Source organism: Neofelis nebulosa, chromosome 6 (assembly GCF_028018385.1).
Source record: "Neofelis nebulosa isolate mNeoNeb1 chromosome 6, mNeoNeb1.pri, whole genome shotgun sequence".
In the NCBI taxonomy this organism is placed as follows: domain Eukaryota; kingdom Metazoa; phylum Chordata; class Mammalia; order Carnivora; family Felidae; genus Neofelis; species Neofelis nebulosa.
In genome coordinates, this window is record NC_080787.1 from 121,209,348 (window position 1) to 121,231,858 (window position 22,511).

Below are 22,511 nucleotides of genomic sequence, written 5' to 3' on the forward strand. Positions count from 1 at the left end.
CATGGATAATTTACTGCTTGATCCAACGCAGCAACAGGCAATTCCCAGATGACATTTGTGCTTCAGCCCAAACTATTTCCAGTATGTTTTTCTCTCATTTCATTCAATCATTTAACCAAAAGTAACTGGGGGAGTGGAGGGGGGGTGTCTATGGTATGCCAATTACTCTTCTATAATCCTGATTTCCTTTCCTATTGTAACAACTTGTTTCTTTTTGCCATGATCTCTCCCTTACCCACTCAGACCAAGAGTGTAAAGTAAGGCAAGTTTTGTTTGCTGTATTTTGTGCCTTCCCTAAGTTTTTAAAAGGTGCTGTAACTGTGCAGGTGTTAAACTTGGTTTCAGTACATTCTATCTCCTTTGCCCCAGGAGTTTCTGGTAGCTAAAGTAACTGCATGACATCTTTGGGTTTTTCAGGTTGTGATCTCTTGTTTAGTTCTGCATCAGAGGGTAGCTTCAGGATTCCAATGCTAGCAGATAAGGCTTGCTACAATTTTTACCTTCTTGTTCTATATATTTTTTTCTATATGTCTCTTTTCTTCAAAATAAGGGTAGGGACTATATACCACGGTATTATTTTTGTCAAATGCCCTAATTGTCGCTAGGTATATGCAAGCTCTACCAAAGCTAGGTATTACATCTTGCTTTTAATAGCATTCTTAGGCAAAATCAGAGGCATCATTTTGTTTTCTTTACATTGAAGCGATTTAACAAGGTATTCTGGAAGTGAGGGGAATACAAGTTATGCGAGCTAATACAAATCCAGACAAGTATTACACAAGTAAAGGGACTCATCAGAAATTTAAAATACACTCTAGGGGCACCTGGGTGGCTCAGTCGGTTAAGCATCTGACTCTTGGTTTCGGCTCAGGTCATGATCCTGTGGTTCATGGGATTGAGCTCTGAGTTGGGCTCTGGGCTGATAGCGTCAGCCCAGACACTCTCTCTCCCTGTCTCTGCCCCTCCCTCACTTGTGTGTGAGTGCGCAAGTGTGTGTGTCTCTCTCTCTCAAATTAAGTAAATAAATATCTTTATAAAATAAAAAGAAAAAAGAAAAACACACTTTAATTTAGAAGCAGATAACGGCGCAATCGTTTCCCATTCATAAAATGATATTTTCATTGAACCAAAAAAAAAAAATCTTTACTGTGAGGTTAAGATTATTCGTAATATCTTTATTGAGGCAGAGTTGAGCAGAATACCAGTGGAAGTCACCCTAAAGCAAGTGCAAAGAGCAGAAAGCAATCCCAAACTGAGCGGACACTAATACTTCTATCCCCACCTCAGTGCCAGGGCTTGTCAACAAAACACCACAAAACAAAAGACCTCTGATCCAACGGATCTCAATCCTGGGTATGCAATAAAATCAACTGAAAAGCTTATAAGACTTTTAAGACAATGTTAGCGGCGAGGATTGATCCCAGTCTAAGTGAATCAAAGTCTATTGCACTAAAGAGTTTATATGTAGAGTTTATTTTGTAATAAAAAAAACTTCCAATTAAGTCGACACATTTGATAAATGGCAATATCATCACTGCAATATGCATTAATTTTAAAAAATTATGAAATGAGGTTCTCATGAAAGAAAGTTCATTGGTTTTGAAATGTTGTTTAACTTTGGGGTGAAAAATCATCTAATTTTGCAGACAGTAGGGGGCTCACCTATGGGAAGGAAGATAGCTGTATTAAGAACAGGTCAAGTTGAGCTCCAGCTCTCTAAGGAAAAATTTCAATGCACAGAAGACAGAGACTGAGCCTTGGAAGCGAGCAAAAAAGGCGTATGTGTTATCCGGGGACAGGGACCATTTCTTTTATCTCCAATATATATAATTTTGCTTAGTAGAGTTAATGCACAACGACTTTGATGGGAGGATGAATGTGGTCAACTGAAAGGAGTGGTTATCTGAGCAGGGCTGAATTCACTTTGGTCTCAACAATATATCTAACCTTTCAGCGGTTCCTCACTGCATTTGCTACCCTGGTAATCCAACTCACCATTTATGCTCCCAATATGTCCCTCATATCACTCCCATCATGCCTTTCCTTAATCTCTTGCACATTAACCTCCTCCCAATCTCTTTATTAAGACTGCCTCCTTGAAAATTGATAATGATTTCCTAATTTACAAATTCAGGACCTTCAGGCAATGGCTTTTTCAAGATCTTTCTAACCACATGTAGTACAATTGACCACTTTTTCACAGTCCTGTTTTCGTTCTCATTTTCCTATACGCTATTTTACTTGCTTCCCCTCTTCCCATTTCTCCAAGAACTCAATAATCTCTTTTCCATGCTTTGCCCTCCACCTCCAGCAACTTGTACATTATTCATTTCATACTCAACATGTCCAAAATGATTTATAATCTTTTCATTTCAAAACCAGTTCTCCATTTACTGTAGACTGAATTGTGTCTCTCCCACCAACATTCATACAATTGAAGCCCTAATTCCCAATGACGCTGTGGTGAGAGGACTTTTATAGAAATAATTAAGGTTAAATGAGCCCCTGTTATATAGGATTAGTGTTCTTATAAGAAGAGACATCAGGGAGCACACTCTCTTTCTCCATCATATTGGCCATTTGCAAGCCGGGAAGACAGCTCTCACCAGAAATTGGCTGACACCTTGATCTTGGACTTTCCAGCCTCCAGAATGTAAGAAACAAATTTGGTTTTTAAACCACCCAGTCTATTTAATTATGGCAGCTGAGCTAAGACACCATTCCAATTTCCATGTTTCTTTCATTGTATCGCTTTCTCTTAGCAGCTCAGACTTAACACTTCACTTTTTCATCTTAATTCTTTACATCTGGGTATCATGAAAATTTCCCTATATCTTATCTCTTGTATTTGCCTACTTCTCTCCATTGTTCATGTTACTACATTTACCCAGGCATTCAAATGTGGGCTACTTCAGCAATTGACCAGCAGAGTTCTGCTTCTGGAATGGCCTAATTAGCTCACACTGAACCGGCTATCCCTCAAATAATAACTATTAGCACTAGACAAAATACAAAAGCAAATAAACAAGCAAACAAAAATGAATTGAAAACACTGGCAAGTAGAAAAAAAAAAAAACAGGCAGATTCTGAAGAGGAGTCTACACTTGGAAAAAAAAAGAAGACATGGAATGAATTTCCTTTTTATGACTTTTGGCCTGAAGGCAGGCCTCAGGCAGTGCTGCTAAAACTCTAAGAGCAAACCCACCATCTTTCTGGACTGCTGAATTAGTGGGCAGAGTTTGGGCAACCTCATCTCTGGAAAGGGAGAGGAGAGCCTCAGAAAGGAAACATCTAATGAGAGGGAACTACAAATTCTGTGTCTAAACGGTCCAAATCTCTGGCTGATCTGGAACCACACATGTGCATAGCTCCATTGCAAATAAGAGAACTAAACTTGGATTTGAGCCGATCCCCAAGAGACAGTTTTAAATGTGAGCCCAACAAATTTTGTTGTTTTGCTAAAACAAACTAACCAACAATCAACACTCTTCAGGTGAATAAGCCAGAATCAAGAGTCTCCACACTGTAACATTCACAATGTCTAGGATATAATCCAAAATTATGTGACATAAACAAAGTCCCAGAAAAGTGTGACTCATTTTCAAGAGTAAATTCAATTAACAGAGTATGATGTTGAGATAATCCAGATGTTGATGAGGACCTTAAAATAGCTAGCATAACAATGTTCAATGACTTAGAGGAAAATGTGCTTGAATGATTTAAATAGTAGGACATTTTAGCAGTGAAATAGAAATTATTAAAAAGAACCAAACAGAAATTTTAGAAGAGGAAATTACAAAATTTGAAATAAAAAAAAATGTACTAGCTAGGATTAACAGTAGAACGGAGGTTATATATTATATACTCCCTATATAGAGTGAGCTTGAAGGCAGAACAGTAGAAATAATCCAGTCCAAAAAACATAAGGAGAAAATAGATTGAAAAAAAAATAGGGTAATAGTTCACTTTTTAAATTCCATGTTGCCATATTTTATCCCCTTAGATAGTCATAAAACCTTCTCCTTTTGACCTTCTATCTAATTTTACATAAACACTGATATCGTCATGTCAATCTGTAGAAGAGCCAGAAAGAGCTGGCTAATGACTTCCAAGTGCTCTTTGACCCAAGACATAACCCAGGTACCCAGTACATTAAACCAGTCTTGATTGACACGGTAACTATGCCCAAGAAAAAGAAGCAACTCAAGTTCTAGGCCCCTGGATCCTGGTCTGATTGAATGACCATATCAAACTATGCCAATTCATACCTGTCTATCTGAGGTCAGGACACCTTAAGAAAGCTGTCAATGAGGCTATTCAAAAGTAACATCTCTCTGTAGTTTGCCAGGCTCCCGGGTTCCTATGGAGAAGCCCTTCCTAGGACTCAGTTGCCCTGCCATGATAATAAAGCAGATACCCAGGACTACTGTCTCTAGAGAGAAGACAAACAAGATGTATAAACACAAAACAGAGCTGGACAAGAAAGATATTGCATGGACAGTGGACTGTTGCTGGCCTCCTACGTTTGTCCTAATCATATAACAAATTTTGCCTTAATTTGATGAACACTTGGGCTACCACTTCAACTGTTATCTTTTGGAGCAGTTTATTCTGAAGAAACACTTGCTGGTTACCTGTCTTTGTTGCTATGACTGGAATCTACAGAGGAGCTCAGCTGTCTCTGGGTTTACGTGATCTGATAACCGTACATCATGTGATGTAATCTGATAACTGCACATCACGTATAAGCCACATGCAGTCCAAGCACTCAAAAATCCAACATTTCTAGGGATTATTCCCAATGTGTTAAGGAATTTAAAAAAACCTCAGGTATTGAAAGATTGCTGGGATTAGACGGAAGCCACTGTGGAAGTTTCACTGCAAATCTACAAGTCCCATAGTTTAAAGACCAAGTGTATGGGAAAGCTGAAACTTTGCCTGTGATACCTGACTGTACTAGATGTTTTGCCTTTTGTGATTCATCATATGAACTTCACCCTTTTCCCAGTTGTTATAGGCATGATAATCTTCCTTTTTCCTTACAAGGTAACCCACATGTTGAGTGACATGGGTGATTCAGGATTCTCCTGTCCCTAGCCATCATGCACTATGCATTGAACACGGTAGGTAGGCCATCAGGGACCCAATGTGCTGTGTTTATCTCTTCGACCAAGAGCATCTCCAGTATCTAGTCTTGCTGAGAATAGTCCTATTTCTAAGGGCAGCCTGAGCCAGGCCTATTCTTAAATTATCAGCCCTGTGGGTTCCTGGAACTCTCCAAGAAGAGGAAAATAACTATGATTTATTAACATATTTGAATGTAAAAAATGTATGTTTGGAAGGAAAAACCTGGAACTATTCCCTGCAATAAAAACCCCATTTAGAGCCATTGAGTGTTGGCAGCTATTTTATCCCCATGAAAGCAGACACTCTTGCTTTAGGGAGATTGTAAACTCTTGAACCTCCAGACCAAAAAGTGTCAGCATTTCTTTGTGAATTAAAACATCTTAAGAGTCCAAAGCTTTTGCTTCCAATTTAGTGGACTCTCATATTTAAAGAAATTTTCCCATTCTCCCTTTACTTATCTCCACAAATAAAGCAGGTGATAAGGTTTTTAGATTCTATAAACAAAAGCAAAATTCATGGTGTGTAACTTCTTAACATCCCAAATTTGAATTCATCATACTTAATACTTAGGACAATTCATAACATGGTCCAATTTTGTGCTATCTTATTATCAGCTATTATCCCATGTGAATTCTCAGATCCAGCCAAAAATCAAGCCTTCTATATTTGCAGAACACCCTATACATGTATCAGTAGTTGCTTCTCTCACCCAGAAATCCCTAAGCTTTCCTCATACTCCTAGGCTCATCTTAAGCACTTATGGTGAACTCTCCTCCATTCTCCTGGCTCTCAGGTGGTCTCCCTTATATGAATCCCCCACATGGCCTCGTCCAATGTTGGCCCCATGGGTACTCAACTAAGTCTTGCCTCCTCATCTGTTTTGATTTCCCTATGAATTTGCTGAGTGGAATAGTTTGTAACAAAAATGTAAAAGATTTAGGAACGTTTGAAAGAGATACAAAATATTAAATGTAATATTCTATGACAGATAAAGACGGTCTTTAGTTCCATACATTTTTGTTTTCACACATAAAATCGCCATCTTTCCAGAAAGAGAGTTCTGTTATATTAAAAACAGCCCACCTACCTCAAAGGAACCATTGACTAGCAAGGCATCAAGCCAATGTGCCAGCAAAAAGAAGTGCCACATCACTAAGTCCTTATGTTTGAGATATGCAAACCAGTGGGACCCAAATGCTAGAGAGGCAGATCTGGGATTGGAGTGGAGTCTTCTGTATGCACAAAAGGTATCCAAGAATTAGACTGGCTGGGGAGAATTGCAAAATGATCAATGTCCTCTCCTCCCCCACCCCCCAGGTAAGCCTCCCAAAAAGGAAGGGTTTTCAGTGTCTCACCAGGTTTCTCAGTGTCTCACCAAGCTTCAGCTGCATCCCATGTGGGTTCGCTACAGAACCAGGGGCAGACTTCCCATCACACTCATCTGAATCCTGGTTGACTTTTGGAGCCATAGTCATTTCATGTATCATCCCTGCTATCTTAAACTTCAGAGAACAAATGGCACCTTTCTCCAGGAGCATCTATTTAGAGAAAATCTACTACTTCAGGGACTGTGATGCTTTTCTAATTTTATAAAATAGTATAGCTTTCTGGTCCTCCAGAAAAAAGAACCAAGGACAACTGGATCACGTGGCTGTGAAGAATGGCCATTCAGGCCAAAGGGCTTGGTCTTCACATCTGAAGTAGCACAGGGGTAGTACTGCCATCATGGGAAGAGAAAGTTGTGACAATTGCAATGCTTTCCAGGGACTGGACTGAAAGATTGTGTCCCACAAACCATTTTATTTTGAGATCTCATTTTCATTTTCTTCTTCTCCTCACCCAAGCTTACAGACTTTATCCACTGAGAATGGTATAGATTGGCAAGCCCAGTGTTACATGATCAACTCTGAAACTAAATGCATGTAACCACAGCAACATCTAAAAGCTTAAATGTTTTTGGAACATAGAAGAAGAGGGAGGAAGCTATAGCAGCTTAGATATCTGTTTAAAGAAACTGCTATCACTTTAGCCTAGAAAAGAAAAGGATGTTACAATATATACAAAATAGTGATCAAATTTGACCTAACTACAAGTTAAACAGAAATATTGCTCTGTGTTCTATGCCAGTACTCTGGCAATTGCCCGCTTTACTTTACCTAGGCAAGACTTTCCCCTGCTAAGAACACAAGATGAACAAAAAGTTTGGCAAAACTCTCTAAAGAGGCACATGCCAATGAGCAAAGTGAGACGCCACCTCTGAAAACAGTGAACAGTGTCACTGCAAGACATACATGGACTGTGACGGAAATGTTCTTTTGTTGCCGGAACTGATGGTACCTACCACTAATTCAGAAAAAGCTTGCTCCACACTCTCAGCATTTTGATGTTTGTTTTAATTTATGTGTTATAGTGGCGGGCTTTCACGTCTGCCATTTAATCCGCGAGTCTTCCAGAAGAATTTAGTTTCTGAAGTGCATGTGTGAACACATACTCAGATACAAAAAGGGGGTAGAGATGTGAATGGCATCAGGCATGTGCTGTAGTGTAGACACACTCCTCTCAAATTCTCCCTGTCTTTGGCTGCCAGTGTGAGTGTCAAAGACCCAGGAGCCTTTGGGGCCTTGACTAATCACAAAAAGAAGCCAATATAAATAATTAGTTTATGTCTTCCTATTATCCAATTCCTCTTGGAATTGGCAGCCCTACAAAAATCCAGGAACTTCTAGCTTATACTTTCAATATTTATGCTTACTAGCATGATAGTCACAAAAACCATAAATAGGTCTCAGAACTATCATGTGTGAGTCCCTTTTTCATTTTTGTTCCTCTTTCATACATAAGCAAAATTAATGAGACATTACCTACTTAGTTGTTGCAAAATGGTTCAGTACTACTATTTTGTAGTTTAGAAGTGTCAAAATATGATCACTTAGGATTGAGTGGATCCAGGGCAGCTTTTTAAAAAATCCACCTTCATACGACTAGACCTTTGGATCCGGACCTCCCAGAGAACAATATATGTCATGTCCTTAGAGCATCTTTTTTTGGGGTGGGGGGGGGGCGGTGTGCAGAGTAGTGTGCAAATTTCACTCCTCAAATCTGATCAGAGTGCTTGTTTCGTGTGCCTCTTGGGCAAGACCTTTAGTGACTTGGTCTTCTCCCAGCAGCCCTGTTCACCTGCTCATCTAGCCTGGGGTTGGCCAATTCCTCTACTATGGGAGCTTCATAAAGGTCACAGTTTTACATTTGTAAGGATTCAGGTAACCTGATTTGTCACTGTCACAGTAGTTCAGGGCATTCAGTGGCTCACTGAGGAATGTAGACAATTCCGAACAAAGATAGTGAGTCCCTCTCTTTGACAGGTTGTTATTGAACTGGCGTTCAGGCTCACTCCCATCAGGTGTGTACTTCCATGTAATGTTAATATGTAAAGTAGTAAGAAGAAGCTCTGGACTTATCTATTTTTCTTCACTCCATTGAATTCTATTGAATAAACTGTTAAGTATCTCCTTCACAATGCAATTCTGCCATAATTTGGATATGGCATCTCCATTATTTCAGGCTCTGAAATACAAGGAAAAACTTACCACCTAGCAAGACTCTTCCCTCCACCTGCATTAATTAATCAAGTCCTCTTGATTTTCTATTTAAATATCATTTTCTCTATTACCACTGTCTTAGTTTGGACCTTCACCATCTCCTGCTTAAACTTCACCCTAGCATCTTCCTTCTTTCATGCTTCTCCATGGTGAAGCTCTCTCTATATCACTACCTCAATACATGATGAAGCACCCCTGTAATCCATAGCACTAGTTTTCAATTCTCATTATATATTAGAATTGTGTGTGTAACTTTAAAAAATACTGATGCACAGGTCCCACCCTGTCCTTGTTTGGGCTGCTGTCACAAATTAGACTGGGCAGCTTGAACAACAAACATTTATGTCTCCCAGCTCAGGAGGCTGGAGTGTGAAATCAGGGTGCTGGCACAGCTCGGTTCTTGGTGATTTCCCTTTTCCTGGTTTACAGAAAACAGTCTTCTTGTCTTGTCCTCACATGATGGAAGGAGAGCCAGCAAGTTCTCTGGCCTCTTCTTACAAGAGCACCAATCCCATCTACGAGATGGAATTCACCTTCATGACCTAACTGCCTCCCAAAGCCCCACTTCCAAATACTATCACATTGGGATTGGAGTTTCAGCATATGAAATGTGGGGGGACACAAACATTTAGCCTCTTGTACATCACCAGAAATTCTTCTTTTTTTTTCTTTTTTTAGAGAGAGACAGAGCAAGCAGGGGAGGGGCAGAGACAAAGGAGAGAGAGAATCCCAAGCAGACTCTGTGCTGTCAGCATGAAGCCCAAATGGGGCTTGAACTCACCAACTGTAAAATGATGACCTAAGCTGAAACTAAGAGTCAGACGCTTAGCCTACTGAGCCACGTAGGCGCCCCAAATCGTCACCAGAAATTCTTGTTGGTCTAGTGCTTTGCTACTCAAGAGTGGCTCTTCGCACTGGCATTCCCTGGAAACTTATTGGAAATGCTGACTCTCAGGCCCCACTCCTGACCTATTAAATCAGAATCTGCATTTTAACAAAACGCCCAGGTGATTTTCAAGTACAGAAGAGCTTGAGAAGCAGTGGTCTAGGGCGCTGATATATTTTGCTTAAATCTTGCAGGTGAACCTAATATACAGTTGCTCTGTTCATGGACACAGCCCGGAGCCTCCTTACCTCTTGAATGGCACCTCTTACCATCTCCACCAACTCCATTGTCTCCACTGCTACCTCTCACTGTCCAAAACTACCGACTCCACGGAAGTCCCTATACGATTTCAGGTGTTTGTATCTTGGTGCGTGCTGTTTGCTTTGCTCTGAATGTCCTTTTCCTTTCCTGCCCTATTTTCCTTTAGATAAGTTTCTAGTCAGCGTCCAAAAATCCCCACAGAGGGCTTCTCCATACTCACTTCCCTGGAAGTCCTATTTCTCCCTTTTTGTGCTATTTCTGTACCCTGTGAATTTCTACTTCTCCTTCCCTTTCCCAATATTGCAGTTATTAGCTTCCATATCTCTTGCCTACTAGACTCGGAGGTCCCCTACGTAAGGACTAAATTGCCCTCCACCTCACCCACAGTCTACCTAACACCTAGCTCATGATGTATATTCAGTAACTTTTGGACTGAACAAAGAGGGAAAAAAGATTAGAACTCAAGCTTACTTTAGCTCTCCGAAGACTTCACATTAGATTTAATGGGAATGCGCAGGAGTCGGAGAATTATTTATCAATGTGACAGCCCAATTTCCCCTGATTCTGTAGTTCTTGTTTGGCTGGGGCCCACAGATATCCTCCACTGAAGGAAACTCACCAAGTTCTAGCTTAGTGAGCCAGTATCCCTCGCTTCATTTGAGTCTCTGCTCCAGCATCACCTGGTCAAAGTCAAAAGACTTCCCTGAAAGTGCTATCTGAGATAGAACGTTCCTGAATACACGCGTGTGCGCACACACGCACACACACTCACGCCACTCACTCTCTATCCACCCCTCCCTTTCCTTTGTATTATTGGTCTCTATAGCACTTAAATATATTATAATGTAGTGTCACTTTTTTTTTTTTTTTTTTTTTTACTTTTCTTCTCCATTAGACTGTGGGATGGGAGGTTTGGTCTGCTTTGTTCACTACTGTATCCTCAGTGCCTAAACAAAGTACCTGGCACAGAAATATTTACATATGAAATGAACGCTGGCTTAGCTAAGAAATCTTTAAGTCCGTATTTCCTAAGGTGTTTTTTGTAACATTAACAGATGTTGCACGGAGAAAGAATTCTGGGCCAAACAAAGTGAAATGAGTTTTCTGTCTATAGGACTCCTCATAGCATTTACTGTCTCAGTGCACTGTGGGAGTCTCCAATTAAGGACTAAAGTTAGAATGTAATACTTAGAAAGCACAGATGCTTTAGGTACAGATTATATACACCTTGTGGTGGGAGATGGTGCGATCCGATCCTGCATTTCCCTCTGAAGGGTCCTTGCTCCACTGACGTGGGACAATTTATCACCTGTTGCCTTTGGTGCGCTTCATTGAACCTCCTTTTTTTTTTTGCTCACTGGATAAGAGGCACATATGACCGTGGTGTCCTTATCTGAACTGAATGATAGAGCCGACGGACGACACATCAAGTGTGGACCCACTGCCATTTGCTTTACTGAGCTTAGGCAGATGGGTAAGATCACTGAGCATTTCCAAGGAAATGTAGACCAAGGAAAAAATCATTAAGATGATTTTTAAATACGCTTGAAACCATGACTAATTTATAATTATGCCCTAAGGGAGAAGCAAGACATCTGCACACATATGCTTAAAGTTTAAGCAAAGTGTTTTTAAAGTAACATTTAAGAAACCTCTACCTCTTTATTTGATTTCATGCCTTATTAAGTACTAAAAGGGAAGCAAATTGTACAAATGAAAAACAAAGGATGGCATTGAAAAAAAAAATCTCTTTCCAAAGGGTCACGAGCACATCTAAGATGGATCCTCATAATCCTTTCCTTGCATCAAAGATGAGAATTTAAGCAATTCAGGCAAGAGCGTGGTATCACCTATCACCAGAAAAACCTGCACTACGTCACCGCACCCTAGTGTTTCCCTGGGACACACACATCTCTAGTAGAGACTTAGCCAAGGTCAGGTGAACAGCTTGACTCTGGAGACTTCTTTTTCTTCTTGTTTGCAAATAATCTGAGTGGAAAGCACGTGTTCATAGAAAAAATATCACAAGAATGACAGCCACCTTGTACGGTGTGTTAATAGATGCCAGGTACTTGAATATGTCATCCCATTTGGACCTCACGAACTACACGTGCAGGTGGATGTTCCCACCCTCTGTTGTGCCGAGACCACCTGGCAAGCAAGTGGAGGCAGGATTCTAGAGCAGGTGCACGCCCAAAGTGGGCACTTGTTCCACTGTCCCTCCCTGTCTCTTAAAAGCACGTGGCTTCACGAAAGCCTTCGAGCCAAACAATGTAAGCTTTCTAGCCTGTTATGTGTAAGTGGCTTATAAACTCCTGGAGTTGAACCCTGTGAAAAAGTCAGCATATTTAGTATGAATTTTATCAAGAGATCGCAAAAGAAATTGACGTTATTCAAACATTTATCTTGCCCCACGAAGATACATTCAGTCTTTCACTGGATCATACACACCCTCAGTTCAATTTAAAAACTCCTACATAGACTCTGCGTGCCAAGGACTGTGCCAGTGCTGTTTATAATGACAAATAAGGCATGGTCTTTGCCCAGAAGGTGCTTTCAGTCTAATGAGAGAATAAAGACTTTAAAGCGACCAGTTCCGTTAACTACTTTTAAAAGTCAAGCAAGAGACACATAGAGGATACTACACAGATGCAGGGGTCTTTGCCCAGCCTGGAATAACAAAATGGAAGGTTCTTCTAAAAGAGGGATTTTGAGCAGAATCTTCAAAGATGAGCAGGTAGGGAAGGGAAGGGAACAACACAGCCTGATACAAAAGCCATGCAACAGCCCTTAATCAACCCCTGTTGAATGAATAACATGCTAGGCAGATGGGCAGGAGGAAAGGATCAAGGGTGGCTCCCTTGAGCCAAGGGTGGCTCCTTGAGCTGGATGATGGAGCCCCTGTCTGAGATAGGCTGTGGGAAGGGAGAAAATCTGTGCCATGCCAGGCACGGCTCTAGATAAAGGGCAGAACTGGAGTGGAAATATTTAAACTAGGTACATTGTCTTTAATCTGTCTCTACCCACAACACAACTGATTGCCCAAGAGGAGACAGCTGATCCATGCCGGACCCCTTAGTTTCTCTTCCCTGGATACCGAACTAAGCAACACTGAAAGACTGAATCAGTTGACCAGGATAACCTGAGCTGTTTTCAGGGAGAATTTAATGTGGAGTCAGTGCTATGGCAAGGTAGTCATATGCCAGCCAGTCTGCACACGGCACAGCAGCCATGAGTAGTAGGATAAATCCACCCTCCTAGGGAGAAGCAAGGGAATGAGGCAGACAAGGAAAGCAGAACAGAGACAGAGATGGCCATCGCATGGCTCCGTGAGAACAAGGACAGCTTCCTCCAGGCCCAGAGAATTTACATGTTTTGCCTTTGTGTGTTGTGAAATGTTTTTATTACACAAAACTCCCCTTGTCTTATGTTAGTTTGAGTGGATTTGTGTCTCTTGCACTCAAATACATACTAAGGCAGGGGACACGAGTTCATTTTTTGAACATATGTAACCCTGAGGTGCTTGTGGATAGTGAGGGGCAGTCACATAGCTTAGGAGACACTTACTGATTACAGAGAAAGGTCTAGGAATATTGGCTCTGGTTTCCAAACCCTCCTATTTCTTTCCATTTCTCAGTCAGGTCTGTTTCTTTCTCCCCCCTTGCCGAGTTCTATGAAGAATGAGAATTACCATGAGGCCCAGGAAGTTTTCCTTTGACCAACCGTGTGAAAAAAATGCAATAATCATCGTGCCCTGCAGGTATCACAGAACCATTATGAGGATGAAATGTCACGAGAAGGCCTAGAAAAAGAGAAAAGACCTACAGAACCCATAAAAGGTTGTGTCCTCACCTCCCACTGGCAGCAAGTAGGGAGAGAAAAGTCCTATGGCAAGTGGCAATACTACCTGAACAGTGCTCCCGGAGCGGTGATTGTGCTACACTGAGTATTTCCCATGTGTTTCCACAGTGCTCAGCACTTGGCAGGCTTTATCCATGGTTAGATGATGGTTCTCACAAAAGTACCATGAAGAAAGTATTATTGTTATTATTCCCATCGTGCAGATTTGGATACTGATTCACCGTGGTACTAGGGTCGCACTACTGGGTCTAATCATCTCTCCTCTTCTCTCTACTCACACCTGAACAGTTATAGAAGGGACTGGCTGCTGCTTTTGGGGGCTAAAGCTAACGGAAGGAGTAGTTGAGAACTCATGGCTTAGTCCATACACCCAGAGCCACATCAAAGGAAAGCCCTTGAAATCAACAAGCACCCATGAGCAGAAAGCAGGAGAATGAAGCCACCTTTAAAATGGATTTACAGGGGCGCCTGGGTGGCTTAGTCGGTTAAGCGTCCGACTTCAGCTCAGGTCACCATCTCGCGGTCCGTGAGTTCGAGCCCTGCGTCGGGCTCTGGGCTGATGGCTCAGAGCCTGGAGCCTGCTTCCGATTCTGTGTCTCCCTCTCTCTCTGCCCCTCCCCCATTCATGCTCTGTCTCTCTCTGTCTCAAAAATAAATAAAACGTTAAAAAAAATTTATAAAATGGATTTACATCTTCTGAACCATAGGAAGACCATCGGGACTAAGTCTCACCTAGGTCATTGCCTTCCACCTTCTTGTTCACCACCCCAGACAGGAGGCGATGGGCCCTAACGCTGAGAGATCTTCAGGAGCTGGGGTCTCTGTGCCCAGGGATGGGACGCAAGGTTGAAGACGGTGAAGAAGGAAAGAGGACAGAGAGGGCACCCCAGATCCGAGGCCCATTTTGCAAGCGCTCCTGATCAAAGGTGCAGCTTTTTCCTGCCTTTGAGGAATTACTGGGACCGGGCACCTGAGGTCTGAGGCTGCAGCCCTTCATCCCCTGAGGTCCTGTCCTGATGGCCCTAGATCCTGCCTGAGGTGAAAATAGCATATTAGGGAAAACTCTCCAGAAGCCTCTTGACTTCTCTAAATCTTTTTACTGATTTACAAAAAAGAGAGACTAACGACCACCCTGCAAGACTGCTGTGGACTAAAGAAGTTAGTAATGTAAAAGTTTTGTGAAAACTATAAAGGGCCACACCCCGGCTTGATTATTGCCTAATTATTCTCCTATGCAAGTTGACATCTTCTCCCTTCAATGACAGTACATTTAAAGGAAAACATTTGCTGGTCGGTGGCTGAAAACCATATGCATCACGACTAGTGCATGAACCACATAGACCAGGAACTGGAAATGCTGTATACGCTGTCATGACTTTTGCACCACATCTTACCTGCAACTGCCCCCAGAACTATGTCTGACTCTCATATTCCTGGGTCTAGTTCTCTAGCTCTATAGTTTCCCTTTGTTCCAACGTAGCCCATATATTGAAATACACTACCACATAAAATCCAACGTAGGAATATAAGGAAGTATTTACCAAAGCAGTGTCTCCATCAAGAGCAGTAAAGTTAAAAACAACCACAACTACAAAATTCAGAGCCAAAACAAAGACTCCACAAAAGGCATACGCTAGAGGACACGATTCACTAAATAAATTCCGTTTTCGTGGCTGTTGCCAATCACCCCAGTTTATGACAGAGAAATCTTCTTTCTCCTTAACATGTACTTGAAAGATGCTTGGTATCATCTCAAAACTTCACTTTTTCAAAATAAAGATCATAAATTTTCATCGTCACCTTTCACCAAATCTCTTCATCACTTGATAAAAGATTCCCTTGCAGCGAAACGAAAAGTTTCCGCTTTCGAAATACATCTAAACAGATGAAATCTCAAAATATAAACACAAATATTATCATTTGGCTTTAAAATGTTTAGAAGTTAGCAACCCCACCTCTGCTTCAGTACTCTTTGGTCAATTAGTCCATTATCAAGGTTTTCAGCAGGATAGAAAGATGGTGTGTGCTTCCCACGGTTGGCTGGGCTAGAGGACTGTTCATCCCTGTCACCAAGAAAGAAGAGCTGGGTTAGGAGCTGTTCAACGGAAGCCACAACCACTGGATCTCATGGCAGCTCGGAGGGTAGAAGACAGCCTATGACGACACCATAATCTGTGTCCACATCCAAGCTCCACGTTAGGGGTATGACTAAGGGAACGGAAAAAAATAAAAAATTAAAGTAACTCTGGAGCACTGGAGTCATCTCACACAGTGGTTCCTATGTGCCAGGAGGTAGGCTGACACCACTTCACAATGCTTTTCTCTTCAACTGGTCATATTTATAAATGGTGTTACGGCAATCTAGTCCTCTTTGAAATGATGGTGATAACTGAACATATCCTTACGGGTTAATATCCTTAGCCTGCAAAAAAAAAAAAAAAAAGTGATTAACTCCATCCGATTGCTTCTCCACTCTCTGCCATTTTGGGAGATCACGTACTATCTGTGAAATGTAACACCTTTCAAACCACAGTCCACTAACTCCCTCACTTTATGTGTGATACAACTGAAGCCCAGAAGGAAAAGCAAGTTGCTCACCACCACAAGCTACTGAATAGCAGAGCCGGGAGCTGAGCTCAGTTTTCGAACTTTCCGGCAGCCTGTGATTCTTCTACCAGCTCCAACAAGAACAACAACCAAAGAGCAACTGTGAACACTCCTACCTAGTACATATTCCTATGATTTGCTCACATCTAAATAGGATGCCAAATATCCTTTCCAGATGTGGCCTACAAATACTGTTCAACATAACATACTAGACAACCATCAGCCACTAAAAGAAATCTGCACTCACATCGAAACCCATCTGCAATCTCCAATATAGAATGCCACTATAGACTCTTCAGAAGGAGTCTTAAGCATTATTCATTCTGCCCACTTCATTTTGCAGTTGAATCTAAAAAAAGCCAAGCATGTTTATAGCAGCACTCTCAACAATAGTCAAATTATGGGAAGAGCCTAAATGTCCATCAACCGATGAATGGATAAAGAAATTGTGGTTTATATACACAATGGAATACTACGTGGCAATGAGAAAGAATGAAATCTGGCCTTTTGTAGCAACGTGGATGGAACTGGAAAGAGTGTTATGCTAAGTGAAATAAGTCATACGGAGAAAGACAGACACCATATGTTTTCACTCTTATGTGGATCCTGAGAAACTTAACAGAAGACCATGGGGGAGGGGAAGGAAAAAAAAAGAGAGGGAGGGAGCCAAACTATAAGAGATTCTTAAAAACTGAAAACAAACTGAGGCTTGATGGGGAGTGGGAGGGAGGGGAGGGTGGGTGATGGGTATTGAGGAGGGCACCTGTTGGGATGAGCACTGGGTGTTGTATGGAAACCAATTTGACAATAAATTTCATATTAAAAAAGTAATCTTTACTCCAAAAAAATTAAAATTAAAATTAAAAAAGCCAAGCAAATCTCCAAGGTTAGAGGAGTAGCTATCATCAGAAGAGAGGTCTGAAATCAAGTGTTTTGATACCCAGCTTCAGGGTTCTTTCTACTGCACCAAGTTCCTTTCTTTATTTAGCACTTCCTGAAAGGGTTTAATTAAATAGCATATTCTCATGCCACTCTTCATTATCATGATTCCCATGTGATAATACATTTGTCAAATGACAACATATTTGACAATAACCAAATATAGCCAATAAGCGTTTAAACCAAATATAACCAATAACCCCACCAGCAACTGTGGTTTTGTACCAGATTAATTTAACCAATCCTTAAAGTGAATAAGCTACTTCTTGGGTAGAGTGAAAAGCCCCCACTCAAAAATCCCTGGACTACCAGTGTTCCAAGTCTTGGCAATATTTGAAACTGGCTTCCTTAACCAGGTTAACAAAGAAATGAGACTATTTGAAGGAGGAAAGATTTTCTCAAAGCTTAGGTTACAACCAACATCAGTGAATTAACATGAAGTTAGGTACTGAATTACTTTTCACAACCTACAGAAGAAGCAACAGGAGTATCAACATTTAACTTAATGCAAGGCAGTGGTAGAACCAGGAATTAAGCCCAGATTTCCTGGAAGTCCTGCTAGTTCTCATTTACTAGAGAACACTGTAAACTGATTTGCAGTGGAAACAAGGCTGTCTGTTTTCTTCCAAGCTGTGCCTAAAGCAATATCAAGATTCCAGTCAACTGAAGGGAACTTCCAGCTCAAAAGTCCAACTCATCCAAGAATGCTGGGAATTACTTTGAGAGCTGTTTGAGGTTCACACCCACGCTTTGCTGGAAAGGAATAGAAGCATACAATGGGAACTTCATCAAAAGTCACATATTGTGAGTGTGATTTTACATAGATATGTCAAAAGAACGTTTAAGAGAAATCCTTCAAATAAATCAGATGGTAGAATCTTCAGGCTGATCGTGGACCATTCCTTCAAGACTACCTTTTCCCCTCCATGTTCCAAATAACCAAATATTCTAGAAATAAAGTTACTTAGGCCACGTCTCCCTAACATTGTATTCCCTATCAAAGAACAAGACAGGAATACATATTATTATAGATACGATCTGAAAAACTAAAGACATAGAATGGTATTCATCAACATCATAATCTTCTGTTAAAAATTAATGAATAATTATTTAATACTAGAAACTGCAAAAAGTCTCAAAATACGGGGGGGAAAAAAACAAGTCAGAATGCTTGAAATGATCCTGGGGCGTAGATTTGTAAAGTGAACATCCTAATTTTGTAATTCCTGCTATCATTCCTTTTCACTGCATTAGTCAGTGATAAAAACAAACAAACAAACAAACAAACAAACAAACAAAACCATCCCTGAACCTCAAAGGCACCACAATTTTTTCTACATGATTTTTGTGGGATGTGATCTTAGCATTTAGCATTCTAGGGAGAAATTAGAAAACTCATTGTGGCAAGAGTCTTTAGCAAATTATACCGTGCAAGTCTCTAGAGGAGATTATAAGTTAGTCACTATAAGAAATCCTTGGCAAAGGAAAAGCAAAGGAACAGTAAGAGATACCTTTCCCCAAACCTGATTTTAAGACCCAAGCTTCAGGAGCCCATTCACACTCGTGCTGTATGGACACTTCAACCACCTGCTACAGAGCCTTCTGTATAGGAACGCCCGGTTTACAGGACTTCCCTAACAACTGGAGTCAGTGTTTAAAAGTGGCGCATTAAAAAAAAAAAAAAGTATCTTGATTCATAAAACTTTGCGAAAGTGTCCTTGATGCAGTTATTAGAAATACTGTACACACCATCTAGCTGAAAATGGTCCCAGTTTTCAGAGTTTTAAACCCCAAACGTTGTGCTTGGGGAAAGCACAGCCTCAACACGAAGGTCATTCAGGACCAGACTTACGGTGAGACAGCGTTTGCTCGCTGGAGAGGGGCTGTTTCTCTAGGGCTTCCAGGGGGCTCCAGTCTTTGACTCTTCTGCTTATATTTTCTAATTAAATCCATCAGAACAGCCTGGTGCCCAATTTTCTTTACCAGTTGCTGAACCATCCGATCATTAAGTGCTAGAAGAGCAGCCCCACTTATTTCTTCCTCTGGGAAAAAGAAAAAAAAAAATGTTTCTGCACGCTTGCCTGGTAAAGCATTGTAATAACACACAGCACTCTGAACGAGCAAAATTGTATCTGGGGTTAAAAGGATCCTCTAAACCTGTCCTCTGAAGTTACAAAATTCTCTCTATTTTTACAAAGATAGAACACTGATACCGCATCATTCCCACTTGCTCTCTGCTCCTAAGAAAGTCTCAGAACATGGAGTCGCGATAACACTTTTTTACTTCCACATTAAGGCCTGCCCCTTTCAATTTCTCTGTAACAGGCATTGTTTTTATAAGGAAAAAAAAAAATCTTCTCAGAGAATCATTCTTACTAGTACCACCCAGGCAATATCCAAAACTTGTAAATCCCACACCAAACAGAACACATGCTGCATTAAAGATACAACCAATTGCCAAATGCATATATCAAATATGTATTTTAACTCTTAATACTTTGTTTTATTTGAGCTCTTTTTGAAATACTACATTCTCCTCTGGATGCTAGGTCAAATGCAAACTCTACCACGGTCAGTAGAAAAAGGAAAATTCCCTACTGCAAGGACTCCACACCCCCATTCACATGCATTAGGCAACAAGAGTAATTAGCAGTTAATAGAGGACACTCAATATTTAGGCTGCTGTGTTAAGATTTTTTCAAAGTGTAAACAACTCACCTTGAAACCTACGAACTAGCTCTCCTAAGTTTTTCTCCACCAACCAACTGCAGACCTGATCAACTGACCAAGTTTCCATTGCTGTGTCCTGTAAATACACCTGTAGAATAAAAGGTCAGAGAAGGATTCTTCAGTTTTTCTCTGATTGTTGTTCTTTTATTTTTATTTTGCTTTCCAATCAGCTCTCTAATCTCAGCTCCTCCCTCTGCCAGACTCTTAAACTCTCAATACTAAGCTTCTTGAAAATTACTCTTTTCCGAATACACATCTAAAAGCTACTAATAAAACAAATACTCTCTTAAAAAAATGAGACCGGTTTGAACCTATTTCCTAGTCTCATTTCTCAAATTTCTTCACCTTCTCCTACTTTTTTTCCACAGGCATCCCTCAGCTTTACTAACAGACAGCCAAAGCCCTACAATGGTACCCAATCCTGTACCATTAACACCCAGGTTTCTTCACAAAGAAAAGAAAGGTGTGAAATTCACCACTACTAGGCTCATCAGGAAGTGGTTGACATTTACAAAAGGGGTGGGCAGGGGAGGCAGGGAGGAAGGGAGGAAGGATCAGATAAAAGCCTGACAAGATTCTTAGTAAACCAAGATTGTTTAACCCCTTGATGTTCCCAGCTAGGAAAGAGAGCTAGCTTGTAGCGTTTCTGAGGACTTTGTTTTAGCAGGAGGAGGAAGTAGAAGCCAGATTTCTCAGAAGAATCTGAATGTTTCTTTCCTTCCTTCCATTAATACTCTTCTATATTCTATTCAGTGCTAGAACTTTATGCTTGGTAAGATAACTAGGAAAAATGAGCACATTGATTGAAAACTTAAAAAAAAAAATTGTGTTGGCCAAATTCAAAGTGGGAAAATAACTAAGTGCTTTAATAATCAGAAATGAGTGTGTGCATACAAAGTTTGCAAGTTATGTTCCTTTACTGTTCAGTTATTTTTACAGGCCACTATTCTTCTGCAACTGTTTAGGAAACCTCCTAAAAGTATAGCAATTTCAATAATTTTTAAAATTTCTCTTCGCAGCTCATTCCCTGTGTTTTATAATTCAATCCAAATTACTTTAAATGGACTGGGGAGGAACTGAAAAAACTTAAAACTTTTCATCTTTTAACATTACTTCCTATTTTAGCTCTTGATCTAAATGAGGTAGGTGTTCAGTAAGACCCTGGCTCTTCTATAAAGACAGGACAAAGCTTCTCTTAGAGAAATCGGAGCCTTAAGGAAAGATAGAAATTTTTATTAGATCGTGCATGTAAATTTTATCGCTAGAAGTTCTCAAAATTGTTATTATTGTATTTTTCATGTTTGTGCATTTGAATCAGTTATAATTTCCAACATCGCAGTTAGCATGGTGGAAAGGGAAAACATGTTTACCTTTCATACTCCGCACAATCTGAAAAGGTAACAGCCTTCAAAATCCATTTCCTAGAAGACAAGTCCACTACAAAGTAATAAGCATTCACAAACACCAAGCTGCAAAGCCGAAAACAAGGGTTAAATATAGAAGGATGCCTTGCTGAATTACAGCAGTGGATTTAATTTGCTAAGACAACAGTAGCCACAAAGCTCCTCCCCTAGGCTAAGCAGCAGTAGCTCCGTGTGAAAAGTCATTATTTGCGAGACTCTGGTGTAAATTAAAAATCACACCTTCTTGTCACACTTCTGACTTCCTTGTGAAGAGTAAGACTTAAAAAAAAAAATAGAAAAGGAAAGGAAAAAACCCACAATTCTCTAAACTCCAAGATTAAAAGATATGCCATGCCAAGCAGAAGGCACTGTCCATTGAATGGCTATCAATGGAAAAAAAAAAAAAAGGAAAATAAACTAAGTACTTGGAAATCTTCTCATATGTGTAAATTCCCCGATATTTACCTAATTCTACCTCTGGGAAAAACGAAACAGTTCTCAAATTATAATCTCTTATGTACATCCTCAGATTAAAGTATAGTTTTTGATCCTTAGTTTTTCTAAATATTTAAGAAAATAATATCTCTTTGGCAACAATGTAACATCTTTAAGTAGCAACCTTGCAACTTCTTCTCACATAAACAATGGATGTATTATTTATGATCTTAGACATCATAAGGGAATAGAAGACACGTCAAGTGAGAAAATATGTATCCAGCCGCTTTACTGCATATCCAGCAGTTTCAGAAACATCTGAAAAAATTTCATAATGTGAGGCAAGTATGATCACTAAATATTTTAAGGCACGATAATAAAGAAAGAGTAAGACAACATTATGTGTGAGTACTGTGGTCAAACCATTTTCATTATTCGATTAGATTATACTTTAATAAAATAAATTTCCATTAAATATTACAGGATCACATCTAATTAAAGCCAGGAAGAGGTAAGCTAAAGCAACCTAAGGGCAAGTTTTATTTAATAAATTTGTTAAAGCTCCAAAGGAAGATAGTGCAAACTGCCGTGAATGTGGTGGTCAAGAGTGATGTGGCATATAACAGCATCAACCACAAATAAGCACTTTTAAAGAAAATATGA

General features: G+C 40.3%; 1 protein-coding gene across 1 annotated transcript in view; it reads right to left on the bottom strand.

Annotated features, from left to right (window-relative positions):
• Positions 1-20,454, bottom strand: part of SAMD3 (sterile alpha motif domain containing 3) — a 57,075-nt gene extending 36,621 nt beyond the window's left edge. Inside the window, exons 1-4 of the mRNA XM_058735235.1 lie at positions 20,356-20,454; positions 19,999-20,098; positions 19,133-19,322; positions 15,690-15,797 (exon numbers count right to left, since the gene is read on the bottom strand). Coding sequence (XP_058591218.1) covers positions 15,690-15,797; positions 19,133-19,322; positions 19,999-20,077 — 377 coding nt within the window. The 5' untranslated portion in view covers positions 20,078-20,098; positions 20,356-20,454. The remainder of the gene's footprint in view (positions 1-15,689; positions 15,798-19,132; positions 19,323-19,998; positions 20,099-20,355) is intronic.
• Between the last annotated feature and the right edge of the window lie 2,057 nt (positions 20,455-22,511).